The sequence below is a fragment of the Podarcis liolepis genome (genome assembly GCF_965112155.1).
Source record: "Podarcis liolepis genome assembly, chromosome: 4".
Taxonomy (NCBI): domain Eukaryota; kingdom Metazoa; phylum Chordata; class Lepidosauria; order Squamata; family Lacertidae; genus Podarcis; species Podarcis liolepis.
In genome coordinates this window covers 4,927,144-4,943,734 of record NC_139558.1, presented here as the reverse complement: position 1 = coordinate 4,943,734, position 16,591 = coordinate 4,927,144, and the positions used below count along the sequence as shown (strand labels likewise).

At 41.7% G+C, this 16,591-nt stretch overlaps 1 protein-coding gene across 1 annotated transcript in view; it reads right to left on the bottom strand.

Moving 5' to 3' along the window:
* LOC310705539 (uncharacterized protein) overlaps nucleotides 1-15,967 on the bottom strand; it is a gene marked incomplete at its 3' end in the record, with an annotated part of 54,008 nt that extends 38,041 nt beyond the window's left edge. The window contains exons 1-2 of the mRNA XM_083500136.1: nucleotides 15,898-15,967; nucleotides 9,393-9,508 (exon numbers count right to left, since the gene is read on the bottom strand). Of these exons, the coding sequence (XP_083356262.1) occupies nucleotides 9,393-9,448 (56 nt within the window). The 5' untranslated portion in view covers nucleotides 9,449-9,508; nucleotides 15,898-15,967. The remainder of the gene's footprint in view (nucleotides 1-9,392; nucleotides 9,509-15,897) is intronic.
* Between the last annotated feature and the right edge of the window lie 624 nt (nucleotides 15,968-16,591).

The following is a 16,591-nucleotide window of genomic DNA, read 5'->3' as shown; positions in this document are numbered from 1 at the left end:
GATAATAAATGACAATCAGTTTGGCACAACCCATCCCTACAAACCATCTCTGCTCATTGGCAGGAGACTTCTGTTAAAATTATATTTCACTAGCACTGGACTCCTTCATGTCTAGTCAAAATAAGCACTAGCATCTCTCCCCTATGTTTGAAAGGCTGCAGAGAGTGAGGTTCCTATTTCATGCATGGTGGAGTTGAACATTGGTATATTCCTTCTGAGAAAACGTGTTTCACATTATTTCCAAAATTACGCAGCAACCCTTCCACCCAATTTGGCTCTTGCCTCGTTATCCTTAGACTCAAATTTAAACAATTACCTTAAATTCAGAGGTTTAGTTATTGTTTTTTATCAGCAGCCTGATTAACAATAGTCCGATACTGGAAACAACCTATAGATATCCCCATTGAAATCTAGATAAAGAATATTTGGAATGTGGCCCTATCAGAACACCTTGCTCGCCACAGAAGGGTAATTAAAGGCACTTCAAGAATAGACACATATTGAATTGATAATGCATAAATAAACATATTGCTTGTATACTGTGTACAGCATATGAAACTTAATTTATCACTGGACAAGTTACGGTAGTTATGTGTTGTTAATGTATTTACATGAAAACCAGTAAAAATAATTTGGGGGGAAGAAAGCTCCCTCTAGGGCATGCTTGGGGTTGACTGCTAGCAGAATATGGTAAATTGGATGTGAGTGGGGCCATCTAGAATCACGAGAATAAATAACAACAAGAACAACAATTTAACATCCAAGGTGTACTTGCTACTACATACTCCCCCCTCCCCATGAATCCTTTGACAATACTGCTGTCTTGCTTTGGCCATATGTCTTTATACATGCCTGGAAATGTTACTTTGTGCCAAGTAATAAACTCTTCTGAAAGACAAATGGCTGGGGAGAGTTTAGCTAACCTGTGCTAGGGAGACCCTTTCCCACTCTGAACCTGGTTTTGTTCTGCTGAACAGTAGACAGGCTGCCGAAAGTCACACTTTTTCCAAATACAAAGGAGCACATCTGGGTAACTTTCAGATCATTTAGCCTAGGTAGCAGAATGCCCACTCAGAGAGCAGCACAGACTACATCAGAGCTTTCCCCAAAACCCAGTTTTATTGAGAGAGAAAATAAAACGGCAATTGAATATTTAACCGTCCTAGAGTCAAGATAGTAGGAGAGGGCGAGAAGTGAACTGGGTTTCAGCCATGGAGGTTGTGCAGAGGATTGCTTTGGTTTTGGAGAGAGATAAAAAGGAGGAATTTGCAGTAGGAACAAAAAAGAACTGGCAGGAGGGAGAGTTGCAGGTTGCCTTCCTTCTGCTCTTTCTGAAACAGGGCGGGAGGGAGAAGATCTTTAAAGAAGAACTGGTGTGACTGATGCTTTGTGTCTTTCTTTCCTCCTAAATGGAAAGAAAGGGGGTTATGGAAGTTTTAAAAGAGATCTGTCACATTCCCCTGCATGCTTTAAAAATTAAACACTTAACTAGTCATTCCAGCAATTCTTTCAAGTACAGGCACTATTGTGTGCCCGCTTTCTACCTGTGCTCTTACAAATCTTTCAGAAAGACATTTCTCTGACTTATGCTGTATTATGATTGCAGGTAAAATTTCAAATAAAATGGGAAGACACAGTTTATGAAAGATTGAGAAGGGTTATAAAATTTGATTTTTGGGGTAAATAATTCATGATGCTCCTTTCACAGCCCTGATAAATTCTTCTCACAGTTCAACTCTTTGGCTATAAATACACTCGGACTGAATACTGAATAGGCTACTTCTGCCCCTTGGGGTGTGATGCCTAGTGGGTTTGTGGGCAGGTAAAATGTGCATGTTTGTTAAATATATGCACACGCTGCTTTCTTGTGAAATCAGGAAAGGAAAAACCAACACTTTACTTTTGTTGAAAAATTTAAGTTTTTCCTTTTTCCCTTTGAATTGGCCATCAGGTAATTGCAGCCCATTTCCAGACAGCATTGGCCATAAAGTGTGCATTGAGCTATATATGTTATGGGAACCCCTGCCATCAAAAACAGTTCCCCAAGTTTGAATTCTCCCTTTACATAATGCATAGTCAGCAGCCTTCATCAGAAGTACTGACTAGCCCATTTTCCAATATCACGCATACCAGTTTGTCGTATCCCCCTGGAATTCATGCAACGATTCCCTAGTACAGATGTTTGTTTTGTACTGCGGGCAGGGCAAGTCAGAGTGCACAATGTCAGGTGTGGGGTTAGTTGATGTAGCCCTACTCCCTTTTTCAGTCTTTTAGTCTGAATCAACATTCATGGATATCATGGTGGAAGGATCCATCCTCAACTATTGTGCATTCATTTATGGGTCCTGTTGTTGCAATGAGAATCCTGCCTTGTTAGCATGTTGGCTCACTTAAGATGCTGAAATTGAATGCATAATGTTTCTGGACAGAACCTGCTTCTTCTCTTATGCTTACTTATTCTACCTAGATTGCACATTTGAAAAAGGCCTTTGAAAGAAGGAGTGGTGTGGATGTTAAGGGTGGAAGCAATGCATTCCAGAAAAAAACACATATTGAGATTGGATGGAAGTATAAAATAGAAGTTAGTTACTCAAATAGAATATGTTTGCTTTACATTTACGCTTTGAATCCAACCCAATGTGCAATTAATATCTGGAGGATAATAAGGAAGGTTCTTCTTCTGTAGTGAAATGCTAGCATGTTTAAGTCATAGCTCTTAATGTTTTCCTTTTTAAAAGAGAAATTCCCTTATTCTGAATAGGATTCCTCGCAAGAAAAGGGAAAAGTTGACAGCTATGGTTTAAGTTATTATCATGTTCCAATTAGATTTAGTTAAAATATTTCAGTGAAAAAATTAACAGAGAAAATAGAAGATTCAGGAACAGTTTCCTTCTTCTACTGAAATGGACTTCACTCCAAAGCAAATATATTCTTCATTTGCCATTCCCCATGGCTTCCCTTTCCGCAGCTCCTGTAGATAGCTGAGCTGCTTTGAGAAGGAAGAACACATCAAGGATTCTTTAAGACTTTCCATTGATCTATTTACCTTTCTGTCTCTTTCCCCAAGCATCATGGGATGAAAGTGACCTGGAAGATAATCATCCATCACCCTATCAAATCACCCTTCAGCACTTTGAACAAAGTATAACTGATCTATTGAGCACAGAGAAAGTGCAGAGCTCAGAGATGAGCACACAAAACACGGGGCAAGGTCAACACCCCTTTCTTTTAAAACTGTTTGACAGCATATGAAAATTGGTGCTCTATTTGATGTGCTTTTAGTCTGATTCACAAAGCACTTCATCAGCTTACTTATCCCTACTACTCTAAGTTTTTTCTTCTTCTTATTTTAAAATCCCAGATTTTGTGTGCAGTGTGTGGTTGGTGGTTGTACTGATTTGTGAAGAGAGGAAGAGTTGGGAAGAGGTGATGAATGTTGGGTTTGCATGTATGCAAAGTTAACCAGTGACTTAGAATAAGTGCGTTATTATGATAGAGATCGATGGACGCACTCAGTTCAGTAATTGCCAGAGAAGGAGCAGGAAGAGGGATCTGACAGAGCTGCAGTGGAAACCTGGTCACACAAGGGAATGCTTGAATGCAAATTACCTTGTTTTGGATCACATCAGGGGTCAGCAACCTTTTTCAGCTGTGGGCCGGTCCACTATCCCTCAGATCATGTGGTGGGCCAGGCTATATTTTTTTGGGGGGAAATATGAACGAATTCCTATGCCCCACAAATAACCCAGAGATGCATTTTAAATAAAAGCACACATCTGGCCCCCGGGCCTTAGGTTGCCTACCCCTGGATCACATGATAGTAGAAAGACAGCACAATTTGGGAAACAGTAAAGGTAGAGAACAAAAGGTGAAATGAAATACTCTCAGTTGCCTGTTCTGTGGAATGGAGGAGGAAAGGAGGTGACTCTCCAGATTTCATCTTGATTTGAAGAATGTGGGGTTCCATGGACCGGATGAAGACTAGGCACAAATTCTTTAGTCTGCCTTAGCTTGTCCACCTGAATATGGTTGATAGTAAGACTCAGAAGGGGAAAAAAACTTCAGGAAAGAGGGTCAGATGATGATGGGATGGATGAAGGTAGGAAAGCTTTTGTAGGTCACCCTAGGGGCATACATATATTTCAGTGGTTAGTGATTCACAAGCTTGGATTGCTTAGAACTCTCATAATATGGTTTAAACATGGGAGGGGGGGAGCCCCCTTAAGGGAAGAACATAAAACATGTTCCCTTGAGAAGTCCTGGCTAACTTGAAGAAAAGAAACACAGAGAGGAGACAAAGGGATAAGATATAGTTAAGGCTTACAAGATTTATTTCCATGGACTTTCATGAAGTTGAGCAGGCTTGCGTGAGAGAAGCATATACCATTCTCCTAGAGGAATTTCAAAGATTGAACTGTGGAGAGTCTGGGATAAAAAAACTAAAACTAAACAGGGAAACCATTTAGAGGACATGTCATTTGAGAGACACCAATTAGAGAGCAGAGCTTCCTAGACAAAAAATATGATTAAATCAAGTACAAAGCTAGACAAAAGGGACATTCAATGACTACTGGCACTGATACTGAGTCATCAGCAGGTTACAACAAAGCAGGTATCCTGTCATGGATTGATTGGGTGGTCACAACCGTTTTCTGAACCAATGAAAACAGTCAGATATCGAGGGTTTCCCTTGAGGAAACAAGTGGTGTTTGCTTCCCAGGGAATGCTAATAGTACATTGATTCAATTATCAGTAGAACTTGTTGGTCAGAATGACATCTTTGATCCTAGCAGAGCTAACCAATGCTAGTATAGAGGCATATGATTGCCTTAGATGTGGCAAATCGTGTCAATGACTATTTAGGTATTAGCAGCGATATGTCTTTGTTATTTTTAGCAGTATTTAACATCTGAAGTTGGTGCTGATGTCCAAGTGCCATGCATAAGAAGAGTAGTCAACCTGAGCCAACGTTTGCTTGCTCTGTTATATTGGCAACTCGTTGTACACAGAGCCGTTAGAGAAACCACCTTATCACATATGCTGTAGATCCGTTATATGCACAGCACTTCCAATGTCTTCAAAAGCCTGCAAGTTCCAAAGATTGCAAAAGTCCACTCCACAATAACTCAGAGCAGGGCTTTCAGTGTGGCTACCCCTGTTCCGTGGAACAGCATTCTGGCCAAGATACAACAATTAAATTTATGAATTTATTTATTATCCCCAATAATGATATACCACCTAATGACAAAAGGCCCCTTGGGGGAAAAATTGAAAATTAAAAATATAAAATGCAACATGATACTAAAATCTAACACATAATTAAAACCAGCAACAGATAATGATATTAGTACAGCTAATATAAAAAGGAGTAAAAAAAAGAAAAAAGTATTGACCTGGCACCTAAAAAGGTTATCATATCAATGTGGGTGCCAACACTGAGAAGATCCTCTCTCTAGTAGCTGACCTCATTTGTTTTGTGTTGTCCACATTCTGTCCTACATTCATGTGACACAAGAAGGGAAGAAGGAAGGTTCAGAACCACAAACCAACCATAATGAAATTTATTGGACATTAAATTAAAGGCATTTTTTGTCTCAGGCTTTCCAAACTGGATATATGGATCTTTGTCACATGTGTCTATTCGTATGGTTTTAGTTCTGTTTTAAATGTATCAAGACCTTTTTTGTATTTTTTAATTTTTCTTTTGCTGTTTTTGTTGTACATCGCCTTAATGTATAAAGGTAAAGGTAAAGGGACCCCTGACCATTAGGTCGAGTCATGGATGACTCTAGGGTTGCGTGCTCATCTCGCTTTACTGGCCGAGGGAGCCGGCGTACAGCTTCCAGGTCATGTGGCCAGTATGACTAAGCCGCTTCTGGCGAACCAGAGCAGCGCACGGAAACGCCATTTACCTTCCTGCTGGACTGGTACCTATTTCTCTACTTGCACTTTGATGTGCTTTCAAACTGCTGGGTGGGCAGGAGCGGGGACTGAGCAACAGGAGCTCACCCTGTCGCAGGGATTTGAACCGCCAACCTTCTGATCGGCAAGTCCTAAGCTCTGTGTTTTAACCCACAGCGCCACCCACACCCCTTGCCTTAATGTATAGAAGGTCATTAATACATTAATGTCACTAAATAATAATAGTACTAGTGGTAGGTCTGACTCACATGCAGACTTCCAGATCAACTCAGTAATGCACCTTTTATATGAAAACAATTCTCCACCTATTTCTCTGCTTCAGTTTTGAAGAGCTGGCTCTTCATGACCTATGTTCTAACATTATACCGTGGCAGTGAAAGTATAACTAGCCTGTAGCAGAAAAGTGCTATAACTCTATACCTTGAGGGCCTGTTTAAGAGGCTTCAGAGAATTTACATGATTTTCTGTCGACAATAATGCAGCTCAGTGTTACAACGGTAAAAATAAATTACTGAAGGACTTTGGCATTACACATAATGATCTGCTTTTATAAATTCATTATTGTAGATTGTAATTATGCTCTTGGGTATAAAGGAAGAAGAATCAAAAGAGGAGTGATAGAATTGGTGTACTGTATATCCAAGTTTTCAATTACTATTTATTTGTTTATTCTCAAAGTTAAGGAAAGGAGAGATATCATCATGATGTGGCATGTCAAGATATAAAAACTGCAATTGGCGAAATATAAAGGTAGGTATAATTAGTGCAAAAACAAAGAAATAAAGAAACATTCAGTTGGTAGAGCGTGGCACTCTTAATCTCAGAGTCCTGGGTTTGAGCCCCACGCTGGGCAAAAATATTCCTACATTGCAGGGGGTTGGAATAGAGGACCTTTGTAGTCCCTTTATTTAAGATAAATTCCATTCATTTATAGAATTGTTGAAAGCTGTGAATATCTTTCCCCATTGATTTCAATGGGGCCTTAGTTCTAACCTACTCAGCCAACCCAGAGTCTACAATGGTGGTTTGTGGCAAAGTTTTGTTCCCTTCACTTCTCAATTACTTGGGTATCTGAGGAAAATCCCAGCCATGTTTGGTTTCTTCTGATCTAAGCTATAACCTGCATTAATGTATACACTTCTCAGAGCTTGAAAATTCAAACCCATTTTTCTCTCCAACGTAACCGAGTAAACAAAAAACACTAACATAAGCACTCCCTCTTGATTATTATTAAATCTCCCCATTTGTAGAAGTTTTATATTTAACAGAACATTTGCCATTTCTCTTTTTTCAGCATTTCTGTCATGATTGTTGCCAATTTCATTACAAAACAACATACACATCTTTCCCACTAGATGGAACTAAAAAACTTATTAATTGTCCTTAGTTTCCTCCCCAAATGTATTCATACCAGTAACTGTTTGCTAAACCATGGTTTTAAAAGTTTAATGTCATATAATCCTGAAAATAAAATGTTATGGAAGGGTTTGAGAGAGACTGTCTGTATTATTATTATTATTATTATTATTATTATTATTATTATTATTATTATTATTACTATTTAGGGAACAATTAACTTTGACTACCAACAGTCTTTGTGCAAGGAAGAAGCTAGTCTTCATATCTCCAAGTACTACAATCATTCAAACTAAAAGGCAATATTGATTTATTTGTCAGGATATAGACAAAAACATATTCTTCAAACTATCTGACAGTTATCAGAATTCAGAAAGAGCAGTGTTAGCCTATTTGTCTTTTATATCCTAGGCAGGATGAAGATCTGCTTGCTGAATGCAAGGGCATGTTGGCAATGACTAGAACCACTCAATATCCAAACCACTCAGTATCCTGGGGCTGCTGCACTAATCATCCCATATTAGCTTTAAAGGCTATCAGTGGCTACTAACCATCAGTGGTGGAGCTTCATGCTCCGGAATGGCACCGGGGGGCGAAGAGTAGGGGGGGTGGAGCTGGCGCGTGTCCCAGGGGCATGGCGCACCGCCCACACTCCTCTTCCTCTGCCAGTGCTAACCAAGATACTTATGTTCTGCCTCCACTATTGGAGGCTGTGTGATTCTGAATCCCAGTTGCTGGAAACCGCAGAAGGAGAGTGTGAGGTTGCGCTAAGGTCTGGCTTGCAGACCTGCCTTGGGCATCAGCCCAGCCACTGCCAGAACAGGATGCTGGATTAAATGGGCCACTGGCCTGATCCAGCAGAGCTCCTCTTATGGTCTTATATTCTTTGCATTGCAGGGCCGACCCTGAGAATTTACACTAAGGTAAGGAAGCCATTAGCAGATTACAACAATGGCAAGTATTTTTTGCCGAGAGGAAAATGTTCACACATACTCTGTTTTGTTTGACTGTCAGTGAAAATTGACCCATTTTCAGATATTTGTTAAGCAGTAGACAAGCTGCAGCGTAAGTCCATCTTTTGTTTTAGAATAACAATGACAAAGCAAACTACAGTTACAGATAGGTAGCCGTGTTGGTCTGCCATAGTCAAAATAAAAAAATTCCTTCCAGTAGCACCTTAAAGACCAACTAAGTTAGTTCTTGGTATGAGCTTTCGTGTGCATGCATGGAATTTTTTTATTTTGACTATGGCAGACCAACACGGCTACCTATCTGTAACTGGGTATCTGAAGAAGTGTGCATGCACACAAAAGCTCATACCAAGAACTAACTTAGTTGGTCTTTAAGGTGCTACTGGAAGGAATTTTTTTATTTTAAAGCAAACTACAGTTAACAATGGGGAAATAGAAATAAGGGCATAAGAAGAGCCTCCAGGATCAGGACGTTGGCATATCTAGTCATGGGATCATAGGACCATGGAGTTGGGAGGTATCTTGAGGCTCACTAGGCCCCTGCAGTGCTGAAATCTAAACTCAAGTCTCCAGGACAGATGGCCATCCAATCTATGCTTAAAAGCCTCCAAGGAAGGATAGCAAAAGCTCCTGAGGGAGTCCACTCCACTGTCAAACAGCTCTTGCTGTCAGAAAGTCCTTCCACAGTGGCGAGCCAGATGCCCCTAGAAGCAAGGCCTGAGGACAAGAGCATCTCTCCCCTCCTGTGGTTTTCAGCAACTGGCATTCAGAAGCCTTGCAGCCTCCCACTGAGAAGGCAAAGCACAACCTCTATCATAGCTAATAGCTATGATAATTGAGAGCCCTCTGCTCCTCCATGAATTTGTCAAATCCTGTTTTAAAACCATCTAGGTTTGTGGTTACCCCGCCTCCTATGGAAGTGAGTTCCATCATTTAAATATGAGCTGCATGAATAAGTACTTGGGGGAGGGTACTAGAAAACTCATAATAGAAGTCTATATTTGAGTAAGATTTCTAATTGCATGGAACACCCCAGGCACATAGAGCAGCAGTGTATATATAGGAAGCCTCCCATACACGCAGTTGAATGTCACTGATTCACAGCAAAGGCAGCAGTACAAACTATGCAGGCAAAATACTTACATTTGCAGTATAAATGGCTTCAAGCATGTGCCCAAAGCTGGAGCAAGCGGGGACATGTCTACATCCAATGTTGGTCAAAGGAAGAGGAACAGGAACTAGTATGTGCTCCTTCCACTCTAGGAATGGATAGGAAATGACATCACACAGAGCCCTATCTACCAATTGTATTTCTATGATCTGAGTATCTGCCTGTCAGGGCTGGAGTCAGGCGTTGGTCTGCAACAAAACTATAAGTCATCCAAGACCAGTGAAGTTAACTTTTTAGTCAAGGAAACACAGCTCTCAGCAATACTTTCTAGGAGGTCTTGCCCTGATGAAGCAGTTGTGAGGACTTAAGGTACCTGCCTTCCTAGTGCCCACTAGGATTCCTCCTCTCCAGGGTCTTTCCCTCACAGTCTCAGGCTGCGTTTGTACACAACCACCCTCTGCTTTGCTCATTCCATTTTTGATAGGTTCTCAGAGACCAGGAGGGAGGGGAGCTGGTTGCAGCAGGAGGGGGAGACTCCCTGAACTCTTTAGCACCCCTCCTGTCTCCCCTCCCCTCCAACCTCTGCTTGTGCCTCAGAGTCTGAACTATGGTCTGCCGCAGCCTCTTCCTGTTCACTAAACCCTGTCACCTCTTCTGACACCTCCTCCCCCCGCTTTGCTCCTTCTCCCTCTGACCACTCATTGTCCTACCCCCACCAATCCCTTGACTCTGAGCCTTCTTCCCCTGGGGGTTCCCTTGGGGGTTTCTTAGCTGGTGCCTCCCACCATTACTCGGCATCCCTTTAATCAAGCAACTTTGCGAACGCATCAAACAAAGTTAATTTGAAATTAAAATCCTCTCTACTTGAATTATTATAATCCCATTGTATTATAATCCCTTTAACTGATACCGCAGCTGGGCGGTGTGTGCATTTTTGCACTTGGCTCCTGCTGGCAGCTGTTAGGCTGTTGCTTTTTTCACTGCAAAGTAGATCCAACAAGCTTCCCCTCACCCAACCCCTGATGTGCAGCACAGAGTTTCTGAAGCAAAATCAGTAATAAGTAGGAGTCCATATTTGTCAGCAAGTTGGCATATTTGATGAACAACAGCTTTAAAGATTGACTGAATCAACAGTAAGGATGAAACTGGCTCTTTAAAGAGTGCTGTTTTAAAATGAGTCAAGCTTACATGGGAAGGCCAAAGCACTGGAAAGAGACACTTGTCAAACGCACTGCTCCCCGAATCCTGGGAACTAGTTTGTTAAGGATGCTGGGAATTTTAGATGCGTGTGAGGGGCCAAGTGTACTTCCCAATATTATTTCAGGAGAGTCATGCACTTTTAAAGTGTGTTGAATGGGCTTGCTGTTTCTCTGCTAGCAGCAGCTGCTTTTTGCAACCCACACAACAGAAGAGCAAGTTTGCTCCTGTCAACTCCGCTCAGTGGTTTCCTTTTGCAACTGCTCTTCGCTTTTCCTCCCTTGTTTTGCACCAGCAATTTCATGTGGGAGCCACCAACTAGGAATGTGGCAACAGTTCCACCATGGATACACAGAATATTGCAGTGTCAAAATACAGGTAAGTTCTTCTAGGCATTACACAGCAAGGGTGAAATGCACACCTGCTGTTTCCCCTGGCAATTACACTTTCAGCATCTCTTCTTGTTTGGTTCCCAAGGTTCACTGGGGAGGTTTCTAGAAATAAAAGTTAGTGCTGGGAGTGAATGTTGCCATTTTGAAAATGAGAAAGAGCCTTTGCTCTAAAACTTAGCTTTGTCAATTTTACCATGGCTTTTCAAAAATAATTGTCAGTGGTTTGCTAAGGGAAGCTTGTTAATTTATTTCATATCTTTTAGAGTTTTATCTACTACACCAGAACAGATTCAAATTTTCAAATTATTTCCCAGTTTGCTTTCAATGACCATTTTTTAGGAAAAGCTTGCTGATTAGTTAGCTACAACCTTTCTTTAGTTTTCTTATGGAAGGCAAATAGAAAGAAAGGCACTGTCTCTTAAGACTTAAAAAAGCATTTAATTTCATTGCATCTTAATTTATTAATTGACCTACTTTGTGTTACTTGCTTTTCTCCAACCAGTTGGTCTTGTTTCTCTTGTCCAAGAGCCATCTCTCTCTCTCTCTCTCTCTCTCTCTCTCCCCCCCCCCCCCCGGTTTTGCTGCAGGATTTCAATAATTTGTTAACATTGCTTGCATCTTTGATTATTGTGCAATAGTTCAATTGTAAAAATAGTTCAATTGTAAAAATGGGGGAAGTCTTGTGTACCTGTAAACTCCTTGGCCTCCTACCAGGGATCTTTGTCTTCATCATCACCCTTATTACTGGGTTGTGACTGACTGATTGCAACAATTGCAATTCTACACCCACATACCTGGGAGCAATTTGCACCAAAATTAATAGGATTAACAGGATTACACAGCAAGATTTATTAGGAGCCAGACTGGACATGGGGCAGGAGGTAAAGATGGGGACCTGCACATATCACTGAGAGGAGAAACTGGTGCATTCACATTAGTGCATTCTGGTGTGCTCTCCCAAATACACTAGATGTATTCAGATGCTGCTCACTTTAAAGGGCAGTGTGGGTGCAAAGGGGGTGTGGGACCATCCATTTAGCCAGTGCCTCATCATTACGCACATCAGGCAACTTCCCATGTAGTTGTAAATCTCGCTGCACGATTTAGGGCCCCAGCTGGTCCAATCTTTCGTTGAAGCTCCCAGCCAATAAGGACAAACAATTGAGTGGAAGTTCACAAGTTTTATTCAGCACTGGAATTTGGGTTCAGGGATTCCTTTCCAAAGCTGAACCAGCGAAGCACACACATTATATACGGAACACACGTTATGTACTTTCTCTACATGTACCCTCCCGCCTCCCCTGTGATCCCGGCTGTGCCCCATTGGTAGAAAGGGGTCTTTGTCATTGTGTGGACATGTTCTTCTTGTGTTGCTTTCTCTCAAGCAAGCATTTGCCTTCTCTAACAATTGTCTAATACAAGCGGACAAAACTACAAGAACAAGAACTTCTGTGGTCAACTCCCTGGCTAGAGGTGGGTGTCAGTCTAGTTCAGGCAAGTATTGTGATTTAGAGGCAACTCCTTGTGTTGTGCTCCTCTTCCCCTTACCATCTTTGTGTTTTTTTTAAAAAAATAATCTTTATTACATTTTCAAAAGGTTACAAATAATAGAACAGAAAAGAAAGAAAAAGATAAGAAAAGAGTAAAAAAACCAAAAGAGAGAAGAAAAAACAGCAAAGAAAATTTCCACCTTTTAACACTCATTTTCAGTAACTTCTTTTCAAGACTTCCCCACGTCTCCCCTTATTGTATTCCAACTCCAATTGTTTATTCAAGCAAGTTTTCCCCTTAATGTCCTAAAACATAGTTTATTAAAATCACTTAACCCTAATTTAATTAGAATAATTTTTTGTGGTAGAGTTAAACTTTAATTCGTTGTTATACCTTAGCAGTTTTTAAAATATATACCTTGACCCTATATAAAGAGAAGAAACAAAGATGTAAGAATAAAATTTAAAAAAGATACCCTTCCTAAGGTTGCCTCTATTTCCCCTCCACGGATTCCCCATTCTTGTAATAATAATAATAATAATAATAATAATAATAATAATAATAAACCCTATAGTTTTTATACTGCAAAAGCGAAAAACAAACCCCCTTCGGACTTCTAGATCCCACCCTTCTCTCCCCGGTTTCAATCCCTAACCAAAATCCAATTAGTCCATCTTTTTAGCCTGGTGATCTTACGTCCGAGGCTCGCCAATCTCTCTCAGTCCCTTTCAGCCGGTTTCTTTGAAAGTCTCTCATACTAAACACCCAGGATCGAAGAAGTATTTTCCCAATGCTGACCATGGTTCTTCCAACGAGGCCTACTTGAACGCTGTTTCATAAATTTATATGTCCCAAATAGTCCAACTTTCACCTTGGTCGATTTAAAGTTCTTCTTAGCAGGTCTCCAGCTCTCCTTTCTCTTCTGTGACGTCTCAGCCATCCCTTTTTTCAGCTCCTCCTGCTTGGCAGATGTCTTATCCTCCTCAATCTTTGGTTCTTTTTCTTGTCCAGCTGCCTGTGTTTTGAGCAACGAGTCCCTTTCCAATTCAATAGGTATATTTTCAGTTAACTTCGGGTTTGAAGGGCTCGTAGACAAAACAAGGCCTTTCTCATTCATCTCTCGCAACTTTCCCACGAGAAAGGTCAGCTTTTTCACGCCAGCACGTATTTCCTGTATTCCCTGTTTTAGTTCCATTCTTGTAATGTCCAAGAATCCCCTCTAGAGGGACCCCTTACCATCTTTGTACCTTCTGCAGTTCTGGGACGCTAGCTAATCACAAAGCTCAGCAATGTAAGTTCCTCTAACGTCTACTGCAGCTGGTTAAATGTGTCAGCTTGCGGGGAGCTAGGTGTGTCAAGCAAAAGGGGTCTTAATATTTGTGCAGGGTTGAAGAAGCAGAGTACAAACATGGCTGAATTTAGGTCAAGGGGTCCTTTTGTGTAGGCCGAGGGAGATTGCTAACTTCTGGCCTGGTATCATGGGGTTTCAGTATCACTGCAAGATAATGCTTAATACTGTGGGAAGCCTAAATGAATTGAGTGGTGATGAGGTAGGGACTAACAGTATAGCCCCACAGCCCCTTTGCAAACATGTATACCTGTTCCTGGGCAGGGATAGCTTGCCTACAGTGACCTATGTGTTGGTAACCTCAAGACTGGACTACAGTTGTGTGCTGTGTGTGGGACTGATGTTAAGCCTGGTTTGGAAGCTGCAGCTTAGTGCAGTACACTATGGCTGGACTATTGAGCAAGGGTGGGGAAACGTTTCAGCCTAGCAGGCCAGATCCATAGTCCGCCACCCCCAGTAGGCCACTTTGACAGGTGGGGTTGTGTACACATCAACTGACATCACCATGACATCAGATGATCCATTTTTTTCCATTGCAACATTAACTGGGAGACAAGCCATGCCACAAAGGAATGTTCCCACAGGACTTGAAGTCACCACTATTCAGTCAATTGCTGGTGACTTCCAACCCAACTTAGATCAGCTACACTCCAGAGTTCCTGATCTGAAACTCTGGAGAGCAGGCAATCCCAGGTGGGCTTGAAGTAATCAGGCAACTGACAGGTACTGACCTCAAGCCCCAATTGCAAGAAAGACATTAATAAGCTTACTGCTTTTCTTAAACGTGAGGCTTAATTGAAAAGCACAGGGCATTCAGGTAGATATGGCAGCAATCAACAGCCCAGGGTTCCGGTGCGAGGCTCCAATACTAGTGACTACTGCACATTGTCCCCCCCCCCCAATATATTCCTCTGCTTATTTCCCCCCTGTTTATCTAGTTATAGATCCAGCATAAAATCTGACGTGTCCATTTAACAGTTTCTCTTCACCAACATAGGTTGGCCTAATGACTTTATGTTAGCTGTTGGCCTGCAGTCACATTTCAAAATTCATAGGGTCCACCACCAAATGGCTGCCATGGAGTGGGGGCAAGATAGTCAAGCAAGTGTGCCCTCACCTCCTCTATTAAAAGCTGGAGTGAGCCCTGTTGCTCAAATTCTCCACTTGTGGACTCACTTATGCAGATAATAATAGCTTATGTGGTTGTGAATGGTGCAGCACAACTTCTTACTCTTATTAACAACCTCAGCAGACTTGATAGCTGAAGCACATCCTTCATTCTAAATGTAATTCTGAAATTAATCTATTTAAAACAGAATTTAAGAGCTGGAACAGTAAAGATGAGTTGTTTACAGCCTGAGCATTCCCAGATAATTTCAGCCCTGGCTTGCTGGCCTGCATTATATCTCCTCAGAGAATTTGTTCTAGAGCTGAAAAAGTCTTTGCTCCTAGCAAGCACTACTCTTTTAAGTAAACAAAGGAGGAACAGGTCCTTCCAGAGAAGCCTTACATGGAAAGTACCATAGTATTTTCCATTATTAAGGCATGCATTATTAACCATGCATACAATAACAACACCTGATCCAAAAAAACTGAACAAGATGACCAAGAGAAAGGTTATGAATACATTCCCCTGGGGAAGGCTCAGAAGGCAGGACACTTCTACATTTGGAGGAATTTCCCCCCTGTAATCAGATTGCCAGGAATTTGGGGTTTTGTTTGTTTGCTCGCTTGCTTGCTTAAGTATCTGGAGTTTAATTTACTTCTTCTCTTAAGGCGTTCTTTAATTTCCCCAGCCCTGCAAACTACTTTTGGCACACTATGATCTTGATGGCATGAGCAAATAGTTTCTGGTTATTTGGTTACTGAAGGTTGATTCTCACGGCAGGGAGCTGGACATTCCATTTTGGAAACCTTCCAGGCCTTGAGTTTTACAGCCATGTCGGCACTAGCTGCTTTGTACAATTAGAGGGAAGTTCCAAGCCACACTGCACTTGCTGGGTCTGTAATCGTCTACTTTTATTTGCTTGATTTTGTCTAATTTGCTTATACTGAATCCAAAATATAAAGAAAGGGTACCTATAGAACTCCTTGCATATACAGTCATACCTTGTTTTGAGGCTAGGATCCGTTCTGGAGCCCCGGCCACTAGCCAAAAAGGACACAGGGCAAAGCGTCGTGTCTGCGCAGGCGTGCAGAGCAGTTTGCGCTTCTGCGCACGCGCGAAACGTGGTTTAGCGCTTCTGCACATGCACGAGCGACAAACCCGGAAGTAACCTGTTCTGGTACTTCCGGGTTTGCTGTGGACGTTCGCCGGAATGGATGCTAGACGAGGTGGACATTCGCGGACACACAAACACACACACTTAAATATAGATAGAGTACCTATAGGCCTCTCTGCACATATCTCTTCTTCATGTTTATGGTTCAGTCTAAACAAAATCAAGCAGATATTGTATTGGTCTGAATATAAGCCGCACCCGAATATAAGTCACACCTTTAAAATTGGAGGCGGGGAAAAGACAAAATACTCAAATATAAGCCACTCCATTCCTCGCTACTCCTGGCTTCATACTGGGGGTGGGGAGCCACGTTGCCGCATTTCCCCTTCCTCGCCCTCTCCCTTCCTGGCCTTGGGGAAGAGGATGAGGGATTACACGAGGGGCAGGTGCCGCTTCACCGCGCTCACCCCACGCTCCTGGCTGCATACCATAAGGTCACAAATAGTCGCCACTTTAACTTTTCATGGTCGGAATTTGGGGAAAAAGTGAGGCTTATATTCAGGCCAATACAGTAATATGTT